General features: G+C 35.1%; 1 protein-coding gene and 1 pseudogene across 1 annotated transcript in view; one reads left to right on the plus strand and one right to left on the minus strand.

Annotated features, from left to right (window-relative positions):
• Window positions 1-2489: 2489 nt before the first annotated feature.
• Window positions 2490-19577, minus strand: part of CAND1 (cullin associated and neddylation dissociated 1) — a 42871-nt gene continuing 25783 nt past the window's right edge. Inside the window, exons 7-15 of the mRNA XM_045873019.3 lie at window positions 18641-18786; window positions 13882-14174; window positions 12277-12418; window positions 10442-11935; window positions 9575-9670; window positions 6991-7160; window positions 6746-6910; window positions 5303-5410; window positions 2490-4514 (exon numbers count right to left, since the gene is read on the minus strand). Of these exons, the coding sequence (XP_045728975.1) occupies window positions 4290-4514; window positions 5303-5410; window positions 6746-6910; window positions 6991-7160; window positions 9575-9670; window positions 10442-11935; window positions 12277-12418; window positions 13882-14174; window positions 18641-18786 (2839 nt within the window). The 3' untranslated portion in view covers window positions 2490-4289. The remainder of the gene's footprint in view (window positions 4515-5302; window positions 5411-6745; window positions 6911-6990; window positions 7161-9574; window positions 9671-10441; window positions 11936-12276; window positions 12419-13881; window positions 14175-18640; window positions 18787-19577) is intronic.
• Window positions 12592-12704, plus strand: LOC123845199 (small nucleolar RNA U3; annotated as a pseudogene).

A 19577-nucleotide genomic window follows, 5' to 3' on the forward strand; every position in this document is an offset into this window, starting at 1 on the left:
TGAAGACCATTTTGGTTGTTAGAACGGGGGTTGGTGACGGTACCACTGGTAGTATCTAAGTGGAGAGAGGTGACGGAGTGTCTTAACATGCACAGGGCAGCCCTCATGACACAGAACTGTCTAGTCCAAAATATCAACTGTGCCAAGGGTAAGAAATCCTGATCCAGAGATGTGTTTTTCCACTGAAGTCTAAATTCTGGAGGAAAGCATGGATTTTTGTATCTAGAATAAGGAGCCAGTTTTTTCCAGCCCTTTTAGGAAAGCCTTAGTTCATAGACGATAATGATTCCAAACAAAACACTCATTTGCATGTCTTCTAAAAATACACTAGGATTATCGTAAGCTACTACCATCATAGTAAGGTAGACACCCTTACCTAAGGAAGTTCCTAAGTTGGATTTATACTAAACGTGAAATGTCTGTGGAACAAGTAAAATACCTCTTCAGAGTAACAGGGTTAGTACAGGCTATTATGAACATGAGGTTATTATGGTACCATACATTACCCAGTTCTGGAGTATAATTCTTTAGATTTATGTGGGGGGGGGGGGAGAGAGCATTCTAGAAAAAAATCACTCAATGTGCATTCACCATTAGTTACTGATAATGGCTAAATACACACAAATTCCAATATTTCCTAATCTGGAAAATTTTCAGTTCACAGAATGTAAGCTTTTTCTCCAAGACCTAAGTAAAACAATTTGCCAAAATCATCACTGATAATCATTTAAGATCAGAATTAAAAGGTATGAAGAGGTCAGGATATTAAGATTCCCTCTACTAAAAATTTTATTCTGAAACCTGACACGCATTGACATCACAGGGTCTAACAAGGTAAAATTACTTGCAATATTCCCTCCAGTAGTTTTAATTCCCTCCAGTTGGTTTTTATGATATCCAAAGAAAAAACGATCACAATTTGAATTTAGAACTAATTTTCTAAGAGCACAAACACGTTGCTCATAAATCTTGCCCTAACTTGCAGTAGAGGTGTTCACAAAAATCGTATTTTTCTAGTAATAGGAAAAGCAGTAATTTCACTGTTTCTCTCTTAAGAAAATGGCCTTATGCCACCAAATACTTCTGTGTTCCATTTTTACAACCAAAGGTATCAAAGGAGTTTTATATTTAATTAACTGGAAAAGTCAGTTAAAACCAGAATATCCTTTTTCCAAACAGTAATATGAAGTGTTACTATATTGTCCATTTTCCACTCTACAAAGGATTAAATAAGATTTTAAAAAGATACGAATCTGGGGTGGCAGTGATTTGAAAAATAAGATTCAAGATACAGCTAGAATCCAAAATTTGCTAAAAATTTAAAGCTCCTTAACATCAAAACATTTACTAACCATAATATATGTAGAGAATGGCAGTTAATTTTAACCATTTAAATTTTGGGTAAAATTTAATGTGGGCAGAAAATGTTACTTCAACTTTTTAATTGTGAAGTATTGCCATATACTTTGTCATGTGGCTAAATAAAGCTTACATGGCTTATTAACTGTTTCAATGACCAGGGATTTTGAACATTATTAATGAACTTCGATCATGCCTATGTAACTGTATTATTTGCTGTCCAAGAGTGAGCTATAAAGTATCAAAACATCCCTTAGAACTGGTTAAATTAGATATGCCCTTATTATTTACCACTTGGTTAATTATGGTTACATAAATTTTTTGGTAAATATTCAAACATTTGATGAAGTCATCATACTCCCACCTTTTAAGCATTCTAATTCCCAACGGTTAGGAAGCTTTAGACCTCACTAACGTGAAGACCTGACCACATTTTTAAGAATTATCATTCAGTGCTATTGATTTTATATGTAAATTTTTACATTAGGCCTTGCCATACCAAATTTCCTTTCCGCTTTAGTTTCATAAAATAACCTCAAAATGCAACTCCCCATATTGAACTTTAGAACCACCTGGTTTTTTTTTTCTTAATAGTTGATGTGTCCTCGAGAAAATCAGCAAACAGTTTTTCTATGAACTTGTAGCTCTCCTGAGAAACCTACATATGGAGAACTGCTAAGCAGAACTTCCTAATAATATGTAAGACTGATAAGAGTAGTGTGAGTGGCAGACTATGACTGGACTCCACATCTTGCAACCTCCATTCTAGTATTGACCTGACCACTACAAGTACACAGTTAATCAGTAGGACTCAGCGTTTAAAATTTGCGTTTTCTTCTCCGTTACCTAATTTTGTCATGTACATAAATATATATATATGCAAATATACATATATATTTTAAAAAGCACTAAAATCATATCTACTACTAGAAAAAAGTATGATCTATTTTTGTATTAAAAGATAGACTTTCAGCTATGTTAGAAAAATTAGCCATCTTCCAAGACTTAAAAAACCATGCCCTCTTGGAAGTTAAAAAAAAAAAAAAAAATCCAATACATGAAAAGTATTTGGATTTAACTTTAGACAATTAACTAAGACATTCACACAACATATGCATGTCAGTCTCCTATATGGTCCTAGAGCCTGCAGTATTTTAATTTATTGTGAAACCATGTAACCAAATACTTAAATATATCCACAACATCTATACCACGGTAATGCATAGTACATAATATACTGACATCTCAAAATAAATTTCTATTACAGTTTTATGCAAATTATGGTATAAGATTATCACCTGCCACATTTTTGAAATGGCACCAACTTCATGTAACGTTCTATATTAATGTACTAAAATCCTTACTGGTAATGATGTCTTATGCATTATCATCTGAACATTTGAAATCAAGCTGTTAATCTAATAACCACAGTATGTTATCAATTAAAATCACTGCATATTCAGATGTTAAAGCAGGAAGTTATACAGCAGGAAAAGTATTTCTAATTCACAGTTTCAAAAATAAAGGGTGCAGTTTTCAAATATGATTGCTTAAATTGGTCAATTTAACAACTGCCTCCTTCAATACATGTAAACTATGTTTGCACAGCATTAGGAGATGTCTTTTATTTCAGAAATTAGTTCTTACTGTTACAGGAGCACCACAAATTTGAAGGAAGAGGCTACAGTGTGAAATGAGCTCACTGAAGGGTATGGTAAATAAAATTTTAACTACAATATAAGGTACTGCAAAGCTTTGTTTCCCCCCAGCACAGACCCCTTAATGAGGAAAAGTAGCCAACACTTACCAAATACAATATGTAAATTAGCTCTACAAGAAGGGAGGGGGAAATCTAACCCAACCAAAAGAAAATACTATATTAGCTAACAAACCTGTGATAGTCAGCTTCAGAATTTTCCTAAAAATAAAATTCAAAAGCATACACAGTATTTGTATCCTTCGATAAGGATTGCAGGGATCCAAAGGGAATGAAAGAAACATCTGGTTTTAAAAATTTCTAAGTGGAAACACACACACACAAATGGGTAACTGAGAAAAACTGAGTACTTAAATATTCAAATTTTAAATGTGTAAGAAAATTTATAATAGAAAAAGTGGCAAATTGTTATTGTGACTTGATTTGCTGAAAACATCTGCAAATTCACACTGGCATTAAGAAAACCAAAGTTTCAAAAATTTACTCCTCTCTCTCTCTTTCTCTCTCCAGATATGTTTTCTGTGCAAAAATAAATATCTGAAAATTGCACTAATACAATAATACTTATTTTAACTTTTGTTATTATGAATAATCTGCACATGCTGCTTTACAGACAATACATATTTGTAAACTTGCTCATGCAAAATTAGTGTGCGCAACAGGGATATCATTAATCCCCATACTTAAAAAATGATACCTTATCTTTTTAAACTGCCAAACCCTTTGAAATGTAACAAATCTTACACAGATATTGTCTGCCAGCTAAAAATCAATTTATGTTGCTGAAACAAAAAGTTATACAAGAAAAACATGGTTTTCATCTTGCAGAATTTTTGATTTTTAAAAGAAAATTTATAAAAGAAAGAAATTCATGGTCACAAAATTTTAACATTTTAATCCTAAACATTACAGGGCAAATAGATACTGGACCCTATCTCCATAAATCCTAACTTTTAGTTTCCATTTTTTAAATGTTGCCCTAACCACTAAGACATTAGTGGTTTTACAACCTCTGGAGATTGTGGAAATACATGTTTCTGAAAGAAATGCTACAAAAACAACAATGGAAGAAAGCCAAACTGTCTCCGTGAAGGGAAAAAAAAATATGGAACATTTTGAAGCCTTAAATACTTCTCTTTCCATGTTTTCTGATTAACCTGTCAATTCAGTGCATCATATGGTCAATATAATGGTCCCCATGTTGAACAAACATCTAACTAGTGTCCATTGATTCCAAGTTAGTAGATGATGAATCTTTTTGGATACTTTCAAAGATGGCCGCCAGCTCAGGGTTAGAACTGATCTGTGACTGGAATTCACTCATCAGTGGACTCTTCTCTGCTTCTGGAATGGTTAGCAGCGCTGCTACTGCTCTCATGGCAGATCGCTTTAGTTCATCTTGCTTTTCAAACTCCTGCTTTACTGAGTTTGCCTTCACCTGTAACATTGAGTAAATTTATACTGTGTGTTACAAAGACAACTCTTGAACAAAATTTAAGCATGTAGAAATAAAGCAAAGCTATTGTTTTATACGTCCAAAAGGTACATTCTACTCTAAACAGTTATTTTTAAACGTTTTAGCAGTAACTGTTCTTCCTTTGAGGAAACATTTTATACCAACCCCCTTATAAAACCGAAAATCCAGAGCCATCATGGTTGAAACAAAAAATGGGACCCAGAGCCTTATCTTACCTGGTCATCAAATCCTACTCCAGCCCCCAAGAACTACTCCTCTAGCTACCCTGTTTAGTCCTTATTCTTTAAGAACATCATGTACTGACCTCTCTGTGCCTTAATATGTATAATCATTTTTACATGAAAAGTCCTGTTTCACCTTCTGACTCTAAAAATAATTCGGACTTTCATTTTCAAGGTCCATTTTAAAAGTCATCATGCTCATAGAAAGCTTTCTCTGACTCCCTCCCCTACCCACCTCCACCAGAATTCATCATTTCCTCTTTTGTGTTCCTATCACACTTTATCCTGTATCAGCACTTCATCATATGTATCATATTATTATAACATTAAATAAAAGCTTTTAGGAATAGCATTTAACAGTGCTAGTAAGTGTTTTTGTTTTTTGCTAGTAAGTTTTCTAATAGGTTAACTTTTAAAACCAACTGCTACATAGGGTACTAGCATGGTTAAATTTGGAAAACTAGAGTAGAGAATCAACTAGGAATCTCGAATACACCAAGTCTGGCCTCAGGTGATGTCAATGATTACCTTAGTTGTACATGTGGCACGTAATGGCTCAACAAGTCGGTCCAACCTCTGTAGTACTGCACTTGGACAAAGGGTGGAGAGTCTCACCAACATTAAAAATGTTAGCATCTATTAGAAATTAAAACAAAAAATTTAGACTTTGCATGATTTTCTAAAGACAGTATTCCAAATTCTGACAAAGTTCTTAAGAGGAATGACTAGTTTCAAACCTTAGCTGAGGAATATTAGTTACAAGCATTAGACAAACCTAACCTATAACGTGGTCCTAGAGTAGAGAACAGTGGTTCTCAATCTTGGCTGCACATTAGCACTGCAGAGCTTTAGAAATATGCCCAATTCCTCAGCCCCTTTCCCAGAGATTTTTACCTAACCTGTCAGGATAGGGCCATAGATGCAGTAAAAAGCTCGTGTGCACCAGAATGGAAAATCACTGAACAAGAAAATAACTGAACTAGGAGAAAATCTTCAAAATAAGTTTGTACTGTCTTAGCAGGTATCAAAAAGACTGGTTATTCAGATTAATCCAGTACCCACAGTCTTTTTTTTCTCTTTAGACTATAAACTGTAGAATGAAACAGGAGGATTCTATTATTTCTTTTGGGGATTTGTTCATTGAATTCTGAGAGGATCAGGTTACTACCACATATGGAAACAGAAGTTGGGATTCTGATAGTATGCTCAATTACTGTTCAGCTGCCACTTTGGCCCTGCTTGACTAAAGGAAGGCCCCGAAGAGCAGAATAGAGACAACGCACTTTTTTTTTTTTTAAATCACCCTTTTATAGTTCATATTTAAAACAGACGTGAGCAAATAAAACAAAGAGCAATTATGAGTAAAGTTCCTGCTCTAAACCTAAAAAGCAGTGTGATTTCTCTCTAGTTGCTTCTACAGATTGCTTTCTATAGAAAACAGTCCTTTTGTGTAAAGGATTATCCTTTAACAAAACTCTTGACGTTAAGCCTGTAATATCATATTGGAAAGTAAAAATCCCTCATTCCAATAAATAAAATGGTTATCATGTAGAACAGCTCTAAAGACAGTCCAAAGAATTAGCTAAGACAATGATGGAAGACTACTATCCAATATTAAGACAGGACAAAAATATCATACTCTAAACAGCAAAATTTGTCTGGACTCAAGTAAGGGAAAGCTGTAGAAACTATGCACTAAAGCAAGCTGGCACAGGGAATTTCTTAGAATTTTCCATCCATAACGTAGACTTGACTTCCTCCTCCAATGAGGTTTCTGGATTTTTCCTGTATGTCAACTGATGTTACATTGCATCACTATTACTTTTGCATATTATAGTTTATAACACACTTACTAAAATCATGACAAGCAAACCAGTTTTTCTTAATAAGCAAGAGTAAATTACAAGGGTGAAAGTGACTACAGGAAAGTCTTCTTCTAAAACAATCTATAAACAGGCACAAACATCTTACCTTAATATCGTAATGGTCCTTCAAACCATCTTCAACATGATTCAGAAATTCAAAGATATCTAGTCTATCAAGACAACTGTCTAAAAGTGTGTACATACACTCAAAAGCTGCCTTTCTAATATCCAGTCCATCATCAACTGTATGCTTAAATGGACCCATTTCTACCTGTTGAAACAAAACAGAATGTGTGGATATACTTAAAAATAAAAGACAAGCTTAGATAAACAGTAATGTAACTAACTTACCTCTCTTATAAGCTCCTTTCTAACTTTTGTTTCATTATAAAGATGTGGCAGAACAGTATCTAGAAGATCCCTTATTAACGATGGTTTATTATGTGCTGCTGAATTGAATGTGACCAAGGCTACTCTTCTTACATTCAAATCTGGGTCTTCCAATGTTTTTAGGAAATCACCTGAAAATTTTAAGAGAAGCAACATACAGTCATGGTAGGCTTAAAATAAAATACATATGTTTTTCCTATATGGGTAAGTTTATTGTTGATATTATTATTTCTTCAATGAAGGTCACGGAAGAATATGATGATATAATAAGTGAACCTTAGAGCTGCTTTTAGCAACAGGTAAACTACTGATTAAACATAATTACATGCAGACATGATAACCGACTCTTATAAGCATTCTGTAACGCAGAGGGCATGGAATGAGAGAGCCCAAAAAGTTCCCTAATTACTTCTACTGATATATTTTAAAAAGGTTAGGTTGCACAGAGAAGTGATGGAGCCAGCAGCTACAAAAATAACATAAATGATTCTACTCAGAGTTCAAAATTAGTATTTTCACAAAAAGCAACAAAAACAGAATTAAAAACATTGAGTTCAAAATAAGATAAATAGGATGAGGACTAGATCCATTACTTGATAAACTGATTACTACTAACAAGTATACAATTTATCAGATGATAAAAGAGAAAAAACATTTATCTTTAATAAGAATATATAAATTGGTAAGAGGGTTAAAAATACAAAAGGAGGTAACTGAAACCTAATATAGGACAAAAAGCAGAAATAAGTCTGGTCTTGCCAATGTGGGGAAGAAATTATAGTGCAAAGATGTTTGGAGTCACACAGATGGTGATCCAAATCACTTCATTTGCCGATTGTATGACTTTTGGCAAGTTACTTTAGGCAAGAGCCTCAGTTTCTCAGTTTACAAAATGAGAATTATAAACCTTTAGGCTACATGAGTAGAATAAATTGCATGTATACTGCTGAATAGTGTCTGGGACATTGCTGGTATTCACATGGAGTTACTGTTCATCATTATGTAATCACAACCTTACAGTCAGCAATGTTTTGGAATACATAAGGGAAAAAAAGAGGTGCTAAGACTTGAATGTATCACAACATCAATTTGAAAAAACGGGAAGGAAGTAATACTAATATTTTAGACACCATATACTGGTAAATTCAAGTCTGACCACCCAGGAAATTTCGGATTACAAAAAGCGTTCAGGAGGTACCTTGGAATCAAAAAGAATTTAAATATACCAGACTAAACCTTCTTACCCCTTTGTTTGCTTATAATTACTAACACAGTAAATTAGAATAAAGTATTTGCTTTCAGAAAAGCATCTAAAATACTGCTATTACTATGGACAAATGGTGACATGCACTAAGATTACCTATCCCCAACTCTTTGGGTTTAGTTATTACAATTTTTAAAAGGCTTCCTAGGTGGTTCTGATGTTCATATAGTCACAAATAATACTAAACTAGATCATAATTCAATGAGAATGACCATCATCTGCTCAAATAACTATACCAATGATACACAATGGTTGACTTGTCAACCTGGAAATATGTCTCTAGAGCTGTGGCACAGGACTCTTCTCCTTTGTCCTATCTTGTACGACACAAAAAATGTCAAATATATCAAAGCGGGGTGCCTGGGTGTCACAGTCAGTTGGGCAGCCGACTCTTTAGTTTCGGCTTGGGTTGTGATCTCAGGGTTGTGGGGTTGAGCCCTATGTCGGGCTATGTGCTCAGGGCAGAGTCTGCTTGGGATTCCCTCTCCTTCTGCCCCTCCCACTCATGCTGGCTTGCTCTCTAAATAAATAAGTCAAACCAAAAACAGATGAGGAGAACAAAAGGCAAGAATCCTCCAATTCAGACCTTATGTCTAGGTCCCAACAATAGCATCCATTTATCCCTATGTCTCTCTTATTCTGAACTGATAATCCATTTTTGTAATTCTTTTAAATTGTTTTTTTCCTTTCTGGCCTACTGCAGAATGACACAAAACTACAAAGCTTCTTTGCCATATCCTTCTATCCTCTCTGCAGCTCTGTCTTCAAGAAAACACCAAACTAAGCTCTGAAGGTCTTTAGTATTACCAACTCTAGGAAAACTGATGATGAAAACAACACAGGGAAGTTGTAAAATCAATAAAATAATCCTAAAAGCTAAATCTTGTCCTTGTCGATGTAGAGACAGCCCTAGTCTCTCCTGGCTATCTCTTAGTTCTACTTTTTTTTTTATTCTTACATTGTCTCCACAGATCTCCTTGGGAGCTGGAGGGCTTATAAGAACAGAAAATTGGGGCAATAACAGATCAAGCAAGATGAATTTATATCTGGTCAGATAGACCAAATATGTAGACAACTCTGAAACCATCCCAGTGTATTTATTTGCAAAATTATCTGGTAACTTCAAACTAAAGGATGATATAAGTATGTAAGGTCACACACTGTCAATTATCTTTTCAATGAAACAATTACCAGACCCTTACAAGCATTTTATTTTAGTTCCTTGGTAATATTTTTAGTTACTGAAATTATTAATCAGTATGTTTATCTGTTTCCACTTACCTATGCAGTTCTTTAACAGGGGATCAATAGGCTGTGGATGATCAGAAATCGTAAACTTCACAGCTGTAACCACTGAGCTTCGGGCATATGATGAGCCTAATTAAAAAGAAATTTTAAGTCTATTGGTATGTAAATACACTAAAATCCATGGATATCTTTATCATTTCAAACCACTTCAACTGACACCAGTGTCCTCAACTCCCTAAAATTCTCTTTGGTCAGGAGTACCACTCATTGCTCTCAGGGCAGGCAAAGTTTACTCATAAAACATAATCCCATTAGATTTCAAAAGAAATAGTATCTTCTGGGAAGGAGAAGACCTGGGAGAGCAACAGTGGAGAATCTAGCCCTCACAAAAGGGAAGTGTTTAAACCCATAAATAGTTTACAAGACCTTCAAGTGTTTTCTTAAAAAAGCAGTTTCTAAAGAAAGCAATGGCTATTATTACCCACTACTTGGTCTAAAGGAGTTGACACTGGTAAATGAAAACAAAAGTCTTCTAGGATCCTTCATTTGAACTAAGTTCACTAATATTAGTACTGTAATTAGTACTACCAAGTTCCTTAGTATGTATTAATTCAAGAGACATTTGTCTTTTCCACATTTTAAGATAAAAGAGTTAACATTAAAATATAATGAACAATAGGAACTACAACAGATTTAACCATGATCTTATTACTCTATCCTTTTTAAACAACAAAATGTCCTTAGAATATAGCTCCGTATTGCAACACAAGGCAAGAGGTTCTACATGTAACACAATACAAAAAGGCTTTAACTTCTGCATTAGGCATCTTTCAAGGTTACCAACTGCTAATAACTTTTTTTTTTTTTTTTTTTTTTAAGTAAGAAAATCTAGGTACCCACCTGATATCAAATACCCCTTAAGCCGTGGAAGGAGAGTTTCTGGATCAATTAGAGTGAGTTTTCCTAGACATTCAGCAACAACATTTCTGGTTCCTTCTTCTGCACACTCACAGTGCTTTAGCAGTAAGGCCCAGATGTTTTCAACATATGGTTTAAGGCCCACTACTGATGCAGAGCTAATAATTTCCTTCAAGGAATGAAGCAGAAGATACTGCCTTTTGGGTTGACTGGTTATTTCTTGTAAGACAAATGGTAGATACTCAGGAAGGTTGCCCACACTAATGCTGCCTAAAGCATAGGAGGCGGCTGATTTAACTTCTTCACTAGGAGATGAGAAGGCTTCTAATATTACAGATTTTAGTTCCAGCTGCCCACTTAAGTCAATATGATGCCCAACTTCTCCAAGAGAAAGAAGAGCTAAGAGACGAATGGAATCTGTAGACCTTGAGTTCTTGACATCTTGAATAAACTGACCTACTACAGCTGGTCCTTCTTTAGGGCATGCTCGAGTAAGGGCAGCTACACATTTGGCAATAGAATAGTAAGACTGCTTGTGAGTAAGAGCGGTGCTCTGAGAATAAACTGGACCAGTCAGCATGCGCAACAAATCCATGTATCCTAGATTATTTGTTCCAGTGACAACCAGAGCTTGGAAAAAGTCTAGCATGGCGCTAAGAGCTCCCCCCTGTAATAAAGGTGATCTCACAAGTCCAATAAGTTCATTGAGAATGGATCCACTTATCTTTGAAAGGGAGGAGGGATACACTTTTGCCAGTGTGGTAAGGAAACTGATAGCCATCTGTGAAACATGCATATCACTTTCACTGATAAGAGGTGGGAGCTCATCTAGAACTGCATCAATCATGGCAGCTGTCAAGCTGTCACTATAGTTTTTAATTAGAATATCTAGGGCAGAAAGGGTACCCAGTTTCAAAGCTCTCTGGTTTTTCCTGAGAAATGAAGCAAGGATAGGAACCCCTTCTCCCAGGACAGGCCTCAAATCTATCTTCAAAGGCGACCCAGCAATCAGTGTCAACGCCTTCACTGTAGTTAAGCGGGTAATTTCATTCTTTAGTCTCTCCAAGAAAATCTGAAGTGTATTAGGCAAATCAGAACCCAAATTGTCTCCAAGGTTGCAAATAATTTGTCCCATACAAGAAATAGCCCTTTCCTTGACCTCCTGATCAATGTCAGCTGCTTTCAACCTCTTAATGGTACAGGTAAATAGATCTTTGATATAAGGAGTTGCATCAAACGAGGAAGGCTGATCTAAAGGACGAATTACTTTGACAAGCTGCTGGGTAACAAGAAGTGCTTCAGATGTAATCTTGTAAAATGGGTCTCCAACACAAGCCACCACCGGAGGGACCAAAGCCTGAACGTGAGGATGGAAGACTTGAGGAGAGTGGTTACAGAGGATTACATATAGACACGACAAAGCATCAATCTTCAAATTTGATGAGCTTGATTTATCATTCAGTGAGAAAATGATTCCTAAAAAGCCAACAAAAAAAGTCCAATAATTTTTATGTATTTCTAAGAAAAAAAATTAAAAACTAATCCCTAAAATTTTATTAAAGTTTCTACTTAATCATACTATATCTCTAAAGTAGTAGAAATTCCACAATCTATGATAAATATTACAGCCAAAAATTTTAAGCTAAGATTTTAACCTTTTTACTTGAAAATTTCTAACTTTAGGTGTTCAAGATGGTTCTATGTGCAAATTAAGTTGTCACAAATGACCTTTTTGAAGGAAACAACTGTTTAAGCTTATCGAAGACTTAATAAAGTCTATAGTAAGTCCCCAAAGTGATTTACTATTTCTTTCATACCTGGCACAAGTACAGGAATGTGTTGCGTTAGGGCCCCAGGTAGTACATTTACCAGTTCAGTTAACATGTTAAAACAACACTGTCGGGTCTTCACACTTTTTTCTTTCATCTGTTTGTGCAGAGCTTTAACAATGTTGGGAACCTGTAATTATCACATACACATTAGTTGGTTCAGCTAATGGTATTTCCTCAGTACACTTAACACAAATTATCAGGGATGGGAAGAGAGGGAAGAATTTAACAAGACTGTTAGACACAAATTTTGTCGCACCTATTAGATAAGGTCTCTTGGAACTCTATTTGCTTTACACTGATAAGACTATACTTTCAGGGATCATTTCTACAGTTTATATCATTAGCTTTCTACAGAGCAAGAAAGTCTTCCTTGATTAATTTTAATTATGAAATGCACAAGACTAAATAGAAATCAAACCAAATTTTCAAACAAAATTTTAGGAACATAATTTATAAATGGCTTTTTGAACAAAAATAGCACAGATCTGCATTAAAAGAAAAGGGACAAATTACGGAGAAGAAACCATTAAATGGGTCTTTGACTTTGCTCTCACAATGAAATAGACCTCACTTAAAAATGTAGCTACAAGCAGCAAGGTTATGATTCAAAGACATCTGCTTCTAAACTTTCTAACGTTTTGTTAGTTGGTAAAACCTAAACAAAGTATTTACTAATCTTACAGATATGAGGATACATACAGACACATGCCATATCGAACAGTGATCTGAAAGCCAGAGACAAAAGAAAACCACCTAGTTCATTACATCATCAGAATGTCCCATGTTTTTATCTGACTTCTATACACTTTTTCTCATTTCCTTCTACAATTAATCTTCAGTGTTCACCTTTAAGTTCACCATGATTTTTTTGTTAATTTGTACTACTTGAAAGCAAGACAGATATGTACATCCCCCCTGGGTTATGTGTTCAGTACCTCTCAACATCTGTTTTTGTAATTTATAAAAATGAACAAATAAATATGTATGCCATTGGGCTGCTGTAGGGATTATATATAAGACAGAAAAATGCCTAGCACGCATTAAATAGTAAGTAGGAGCTATATAGTTCTAATCTTTAGAATCTTAGAAAAGATGTCCTGCAGTGAAAAATATCTATGCCAGCTGTTATTAGTAAAATAATATGGACTAGGCACCAGACTGTTTACATAAATCACCTCATTTCTCACTACCGTGGGGAGACCATTCTAAGTAAATAAACTGTTCTTACAAATGAGAAAAGTGAGGTTTAATAAAATGACTAACTTGTCCAGGATCACACAGCTAAATGAGGAGTGAAACGAGGTATGAACACAAGTAGTGTGACTCCATAACTCTAAGATTTCTCTGTTAATATCAAAGATAATTTTACTGAACCTTAAAATTATTTTATCTAGTAAAATCAAGAATACCTCAAATCAGAATAAACTATTTACAAGTAACATAATATGAATATACATAAACTACTACATAAACATATCCCAGAAGTATGCTTTTCTAAAGATGTTCTGGGACTCAGATTTCCATATAAAAAAAAAAATTTTTTAATTTCATATTTAGAAGCATGACTTTCAACCATACTTTTAAACTGACCTGACTCTGAAGCATTGTTAAAGGTGTTTCTCCCTGCTCCATTGCATCAGGGTCACATAGCCAACTTTGGACAGGACGAGTTTGCTTCAAAAGAGAAAGGTATGCATGAAAAACATCTGCCTTTACATTCTCTTCACGCTCTTTAAATCTGGATATCAGTGCAGGAGAGACAGTCTTGTAGAATTCTGGAAGCATTTCATGCCTTGTGCTAACTACAGCATCCAAACACTTAGCAGCTGCACGTCTCACTTTCCAACTCATGTCATCGTCGTCACTGTATTCATCATCGCTCCCTAAAGAGAAGTTTTAATGTGAACAGGCTATTAATCGTAAGAAAAGTTTATCATTTAATACAGAAAGTGAACTGATACTCAAACCCAGTTTTATAACTTTTCACTAACACACAGCAATAGAGAAGTTTCATTTTTTCTTTTTTTTAATAGAGAAGCTTTAAAAGATTAAGTACTTAGAAAGACTCTATAAATTTACACATAAATTAACCTCTAAAGAAAATAATCATAACTGTTTTTAACTTGTTAATCATCTTCTCACTTACTGTGGGTAAATGAACAGCTTATCAATCTTTATAATGATTAACACGTGAAACTTCTTTGCAACATAAATATTTGTAAAATCAGCCTTTTAAAACAGTATGAATAGAAGTTCAAAGGACTCATTTGACACTAAAGGAAAATCAAACAATCGATCAAGGAGTTAATAAGATAAACCAGGAAATACGATTGATGACTATAGATGAGGTGTTAAAAAAAAAGCACGGTTACCAATCCCAGGACATGGGGAGAAACAAGAATCCTGACATCAGCTTTCTTTGTGGCTGTAAGGCTTTTTACTAAATTTGTTGATGGGCTATTAGGAAATAATATGTATATTTTCAACCTTTCAACATATTCTCTTAAGGCAGTTTAAAGAAACCATACTTCCTCAATTACAAGAAAATTCTGGTAACAACAAAGCACCATGTAAAAACAGAACACCATCTTCTCCAAATTCCTGTTACACCTTAAAACAATAGTCCAATGCTATTAACTCCATTTCACTCATGTATACTTCATTGACTTTCATGTGTGTGAAATCTCTGAAAATTATTTCCTTCTAATACTATAAGGCTTAATCAGTTGGGTAACAAAGTCAGGAGGATGGCACAAATACTAGCAGTTCTCAGGACAGTCTAAAATTATCTAACAATAATTTTGTTATTCTTAGATAAGATTATAGCCCTGAAATGCTGATTCCTCACTGGGGGAAAAAGATGTCGTCTCTTCATTGGCTTCTGTTCCAATTAGCTTAGTGACAGCTAAATGTAGCTAGCTATGCCTTAGAAAATCCTAGGATTATATAATAAAATCTTCCAATCTCCAGAAGGTTTAATTTCATCATAGCACATTATAGGAAAACCCAACAAAATACTACTAAACCCAAGGCATTTGACTTATTCACCAATACATATGTGAATAAAAATTACAAGGTACTGTATCAAAATGGACTATTTAAAAGCAAATAAATAAATGAAGTTTTTCCCACGGCAACCCAACTATGGGAATTATTTTGCAGAAATACACTTTGTTGAAAAAAGGGTTATTAAAACATTAAATACCCTAATCACTGAAATTATGTTGCTTTTATGTTAAATAACACTATGGTAGAAAGGTAGTTATTAGGTATGATCCATGCAAACAGATAAAACAGCTGAAGGACTTGGTTAGTTATTCAACATAAGTACTTAGCACACTAAAAACCAACAATCAAAAACAGGAACATATACTGCTACTGCTTTTTTCAAAGGATACTCTCCTGTTACAATCCCTTCAATACAGCACATTTACTGAGTGTCTTCTGTGTGTCAAGCACTATCCTAGGCACTAGAATAAAGCAGTCAATAGAGAGGATGAAAAATCTCTGTCTTCATGAAACTTACATCCTAGTGGGTGGAAATTATTACAATATGTCAAAAGGGATTAGTTATAATAAAGAAAATAAAAACGTTGAGAAGGAAGACTATAAGTAAGGGGAAAGCCCTGAGATGTGAGACTGAATGAAGAGGGTGTGTGAGAGGAAGTAATTAAGTATAAACCCAAAGTTTTTGGCCTGAGAAACTAAGACGAAGGTACCATTCTGAGATAGAAAAGGCTAAATAAACAGGTTAGGCAGGAGATGGGGGAAAGGGAGGGGTAGAGGAGAAGATACTTTAGACACCTAAGCAGTAAATCAATTAAGCAGATGAATATAGAAACTTGAAATTCACAGGAAAAATGTGGAATGCAGAAAAAAATTTGAGTTTTCAGCATATTGTGATATTAAACTCAGGAGACTAGATGAGATTAACAAGAATTAAAGAGTATCACAGAGAAATCCAAGGCCTAGAATACTCCAAAGTTTAGTGTTCAGGATTATGAAGAGCAACCAGCATAGAGACTGAGAGGGAGTAATCACAAAAATAGGACTAATATCAGTAGAGTGTGGTATCCTGGAAATTAAATAAAGAAATGCTGCGGATTTGAGTAACAGACAAACATCTGAGGTCACTGGTGATCCTGTCCTGAAAGACTGGATTCATGAGAGATGGAGAAAAAGGAACTGGAGAGCATTCTTTTTGAGTTCTGTTGTAAGAGAAACTGGCAATAGCTGCCAGAGTGTAAAATCAGGTTAAGAGGGATTTTTTTGTAATTGTTTGTTTTCTTTTTAAAAGATAAATGAAATTATAGACTTTGGAGGAATGTAAATTCATTCAAAGAATCAAATTTAAAAGTATGAAAAATATCAGGAAATCCACCAACCCATATACCTTATAACTTACCCATTTAATTATCTCCATTATGATCTTTTTTTTAAAAGATTTTATTTATTTGACAGAGAGAGACACAGCGAGAGAGGGAACACAAGCAGGGCGAGTGGGAGAGGGAGAAGCAGGCCTCCCGCCGGGCAGGGAGCCCGATGTGGGGCTCGATCCCAGAACCCTGGGATCATGACCTGAGCCGAAGACAGATGCTCAATGACTGAGCCACCCAGGCACCCCTCCACTATGTTTCTTTTAATACTAGCAGAAACAACTAAACATAAGCAACCTCTATGTCCTTGAAAGTGCTATTCCTTTCCAAAGTAAATACTACAAATCATAGCACGATCAATCTTAGGAGCCTCAGAAATGTTCAGATGAAGCAAAAATGAACTTTTGGAACTTCATCTAGATAAAAAGCTTCTGCACAGCAAAGGAAACAGTCAACAAAACAGAGGCAACCCACAGACTGGGAGAAGATATTGGCAAATGACGCTACAGATAAAGGGCTGGTATCCAAGAGCTATAAAGAACTTCTCAAACTCAACACCCAAAAAACAAATATGTCAAAAACTGGGCAGAAGACATGAACAGACACTTCTCCAAAGAAGACATACAAATGGCTAATAGACACATGAAAAAATGTTCATCATCATTAGCCATCAGGGAAATTCAAATCAAAACCACACTGAGATACCACCTTACACCAGTGAGAATGGGAAAAACTGACAAGGCAAGAAACAACAAATGTTGGAGAGGTTGTGGAGAAAGGGGAACCCTCTTACACTGTTGGTGGGAATGCAAGTTGGTACAGCCACTTTGGAAAACAGTGTGGAGGTGCCTCAAAAAAATTAAAAATAGAGCAACCCAATGACCCAGCAATTGCACTACTGGGTATTTACCCCAAAGACACAGATGCAGTGAAAAGGGCCATATGCACCCCAATGTTCATAGCAGCAGTGCCCGCAATAGCCAAACTGTGGAAAGAGCCGAGATGCCCTTCAACAGATGAATGGATAAAGAAGATGCGGTCCACACAGACAATGGAATATTACTCAGCCATCAGGAAAGGATGAACACCCAACTTTTATATCAACCTGGATGGGACTGGAGGAGATTATGCTAAGTGAAATAAGTCAAGCAGAGAAAGTCAATTATCATACGGTTTCACTTATTTGTGGAACATAAGGAGTAGCAAGAAGGATATTAAGACAAGGAAGGGAAAAATGAAGGGGGGGAAATCTGAGGGAGAGATGAATCATGAGAGACTATGGACTCTGAGAAACAAACTGAGGGTGGAGGGGAGGGGGGTGGGCGGATGGGTTAGACTGGTGATGGGTATTAAGGAGGGCACGTACCCATGGAGTGTACCCATGGAGTACTGGGTGTTATACAAAAACAATGAAGTGTGGATCACTACATCATAAACTAATGATGTATTGTACGGTGACTAACATAATAAAATAAAATAAAATGTTTAGATGATTCATGAAAGTTAAATGGAGCCTCAAACAATACCTAGGATTTTTCATGAAAGTATGTATAAAACCAACCATACTGCTGAATATGTATATCTACCATACAGTTTTAAAGTAACATTCATTTCCCTCCTTACAAAAACCCTTTGCAGAAAATCTGAATAAAGAACAAAATTCTCTTGGCTAGCAATTATAAATGTACTAGTAACATTTTTTTTTTCTGTGTATTAAACACAATAAAACTGGGACATAATTTTTGTTACCCACTTTTTCACTCAACTTATTAATAACTGCTTTAATATTTTTCTAGATTCTGAAAGTGTTGCATAGCAGTTCAACACATTAATGCCCCATAATTTATTTATTCAATTTTCTATTGTTGAATATTGAGGTCATTTCCCCTTTCACTAGGTAAGGATCATCTCCATCTATAACACTGGGCCTTTCATGAAAATTTAACAAACTCCTTCTGTTTAATTTGAAATACCTTGGTCATCATCATCACCACCATCTGCATCCATGGCATTTTCATCTTCATCTTCATCATCATAATTGTAATTTGGATCATAGGTAAGATATTTAAGACAAATATTTATAATGGTAGAAACATGAGGATATACTTCCTTAGGACATCTGAAGAAAAAAATAAAAGCTGCCTTGAATAACTGTACTTTTCTTGATTCACTATCTGACACATTTTATTACCAGATTTTTTTCTTCCCTTTAACATAGCACAGGAAAACTGATCCCCAGCCTTTCAATACCAATGACTCTGCATATTTTAAAATATTTACTTTTCAAATTACACTTAATTTTAAGATGAACTTTTCCCATTTTAACCCCTCTGAAGTCAGGATGATTCTTACAATAACTGATTTATCATGGTTAAAGTGGGATAGTACAGAGAGAAATCTGTATATGCTCTAACTTCTCAACATAAGATTAGAAGACCAAGCCCAAGTGAATGTGCTCTTCAGCAACTAGGACGGTCTGTGAAAATGCCAATGCACATACTTCTACGCTTGGTCTTCTAGCTATATGCTGAGAGAGAGAACATAGAAATCCCCCACAAGAAAGGAATAATTTATATTTCTCAATTAAAAGAACAGAAACGAATCACACAACTTCTGATTTTAAGAATTTGGTATGACCATAAAGCTACTTCTTAAAACCATGAGTGGGGCAAGGGATTACTACAGATAACAACCAGTCAAGTCTCAAGACACTATGCTATACCAAACTGGCAATTTTAGCTAAAGGCAAAAAAATCTGCTCCTCAGCCAGTTATGGCCTTCTAGTACATAAATGAAGATTTTATTATTAGAACGAAGGTTTCCAAATTGAGATTCACTGCCCTAGCAAAATGGATGTGACAAACTTCAAAAAATGTTAGAAAGATATAAAATTCACTATATAGTTTTGGC

This window comes from Mirounga angustirostris, unplaced genomic scaffold (genome assembly GCF_029215605.1).
Source record: "Mirounga angustirostris isolate CCGP_5_RB_7025 unplaced genomic scaffold, mMirAng1.0.hap1 SCAF_5, whole genome shotgun sequence".
Taxonomy (NCBI): Eukaryota; Metazoa; Chordata; class Mammalia; order Carnivora; family Phocidae; genus Mirounga; species Mirounga angustirostris.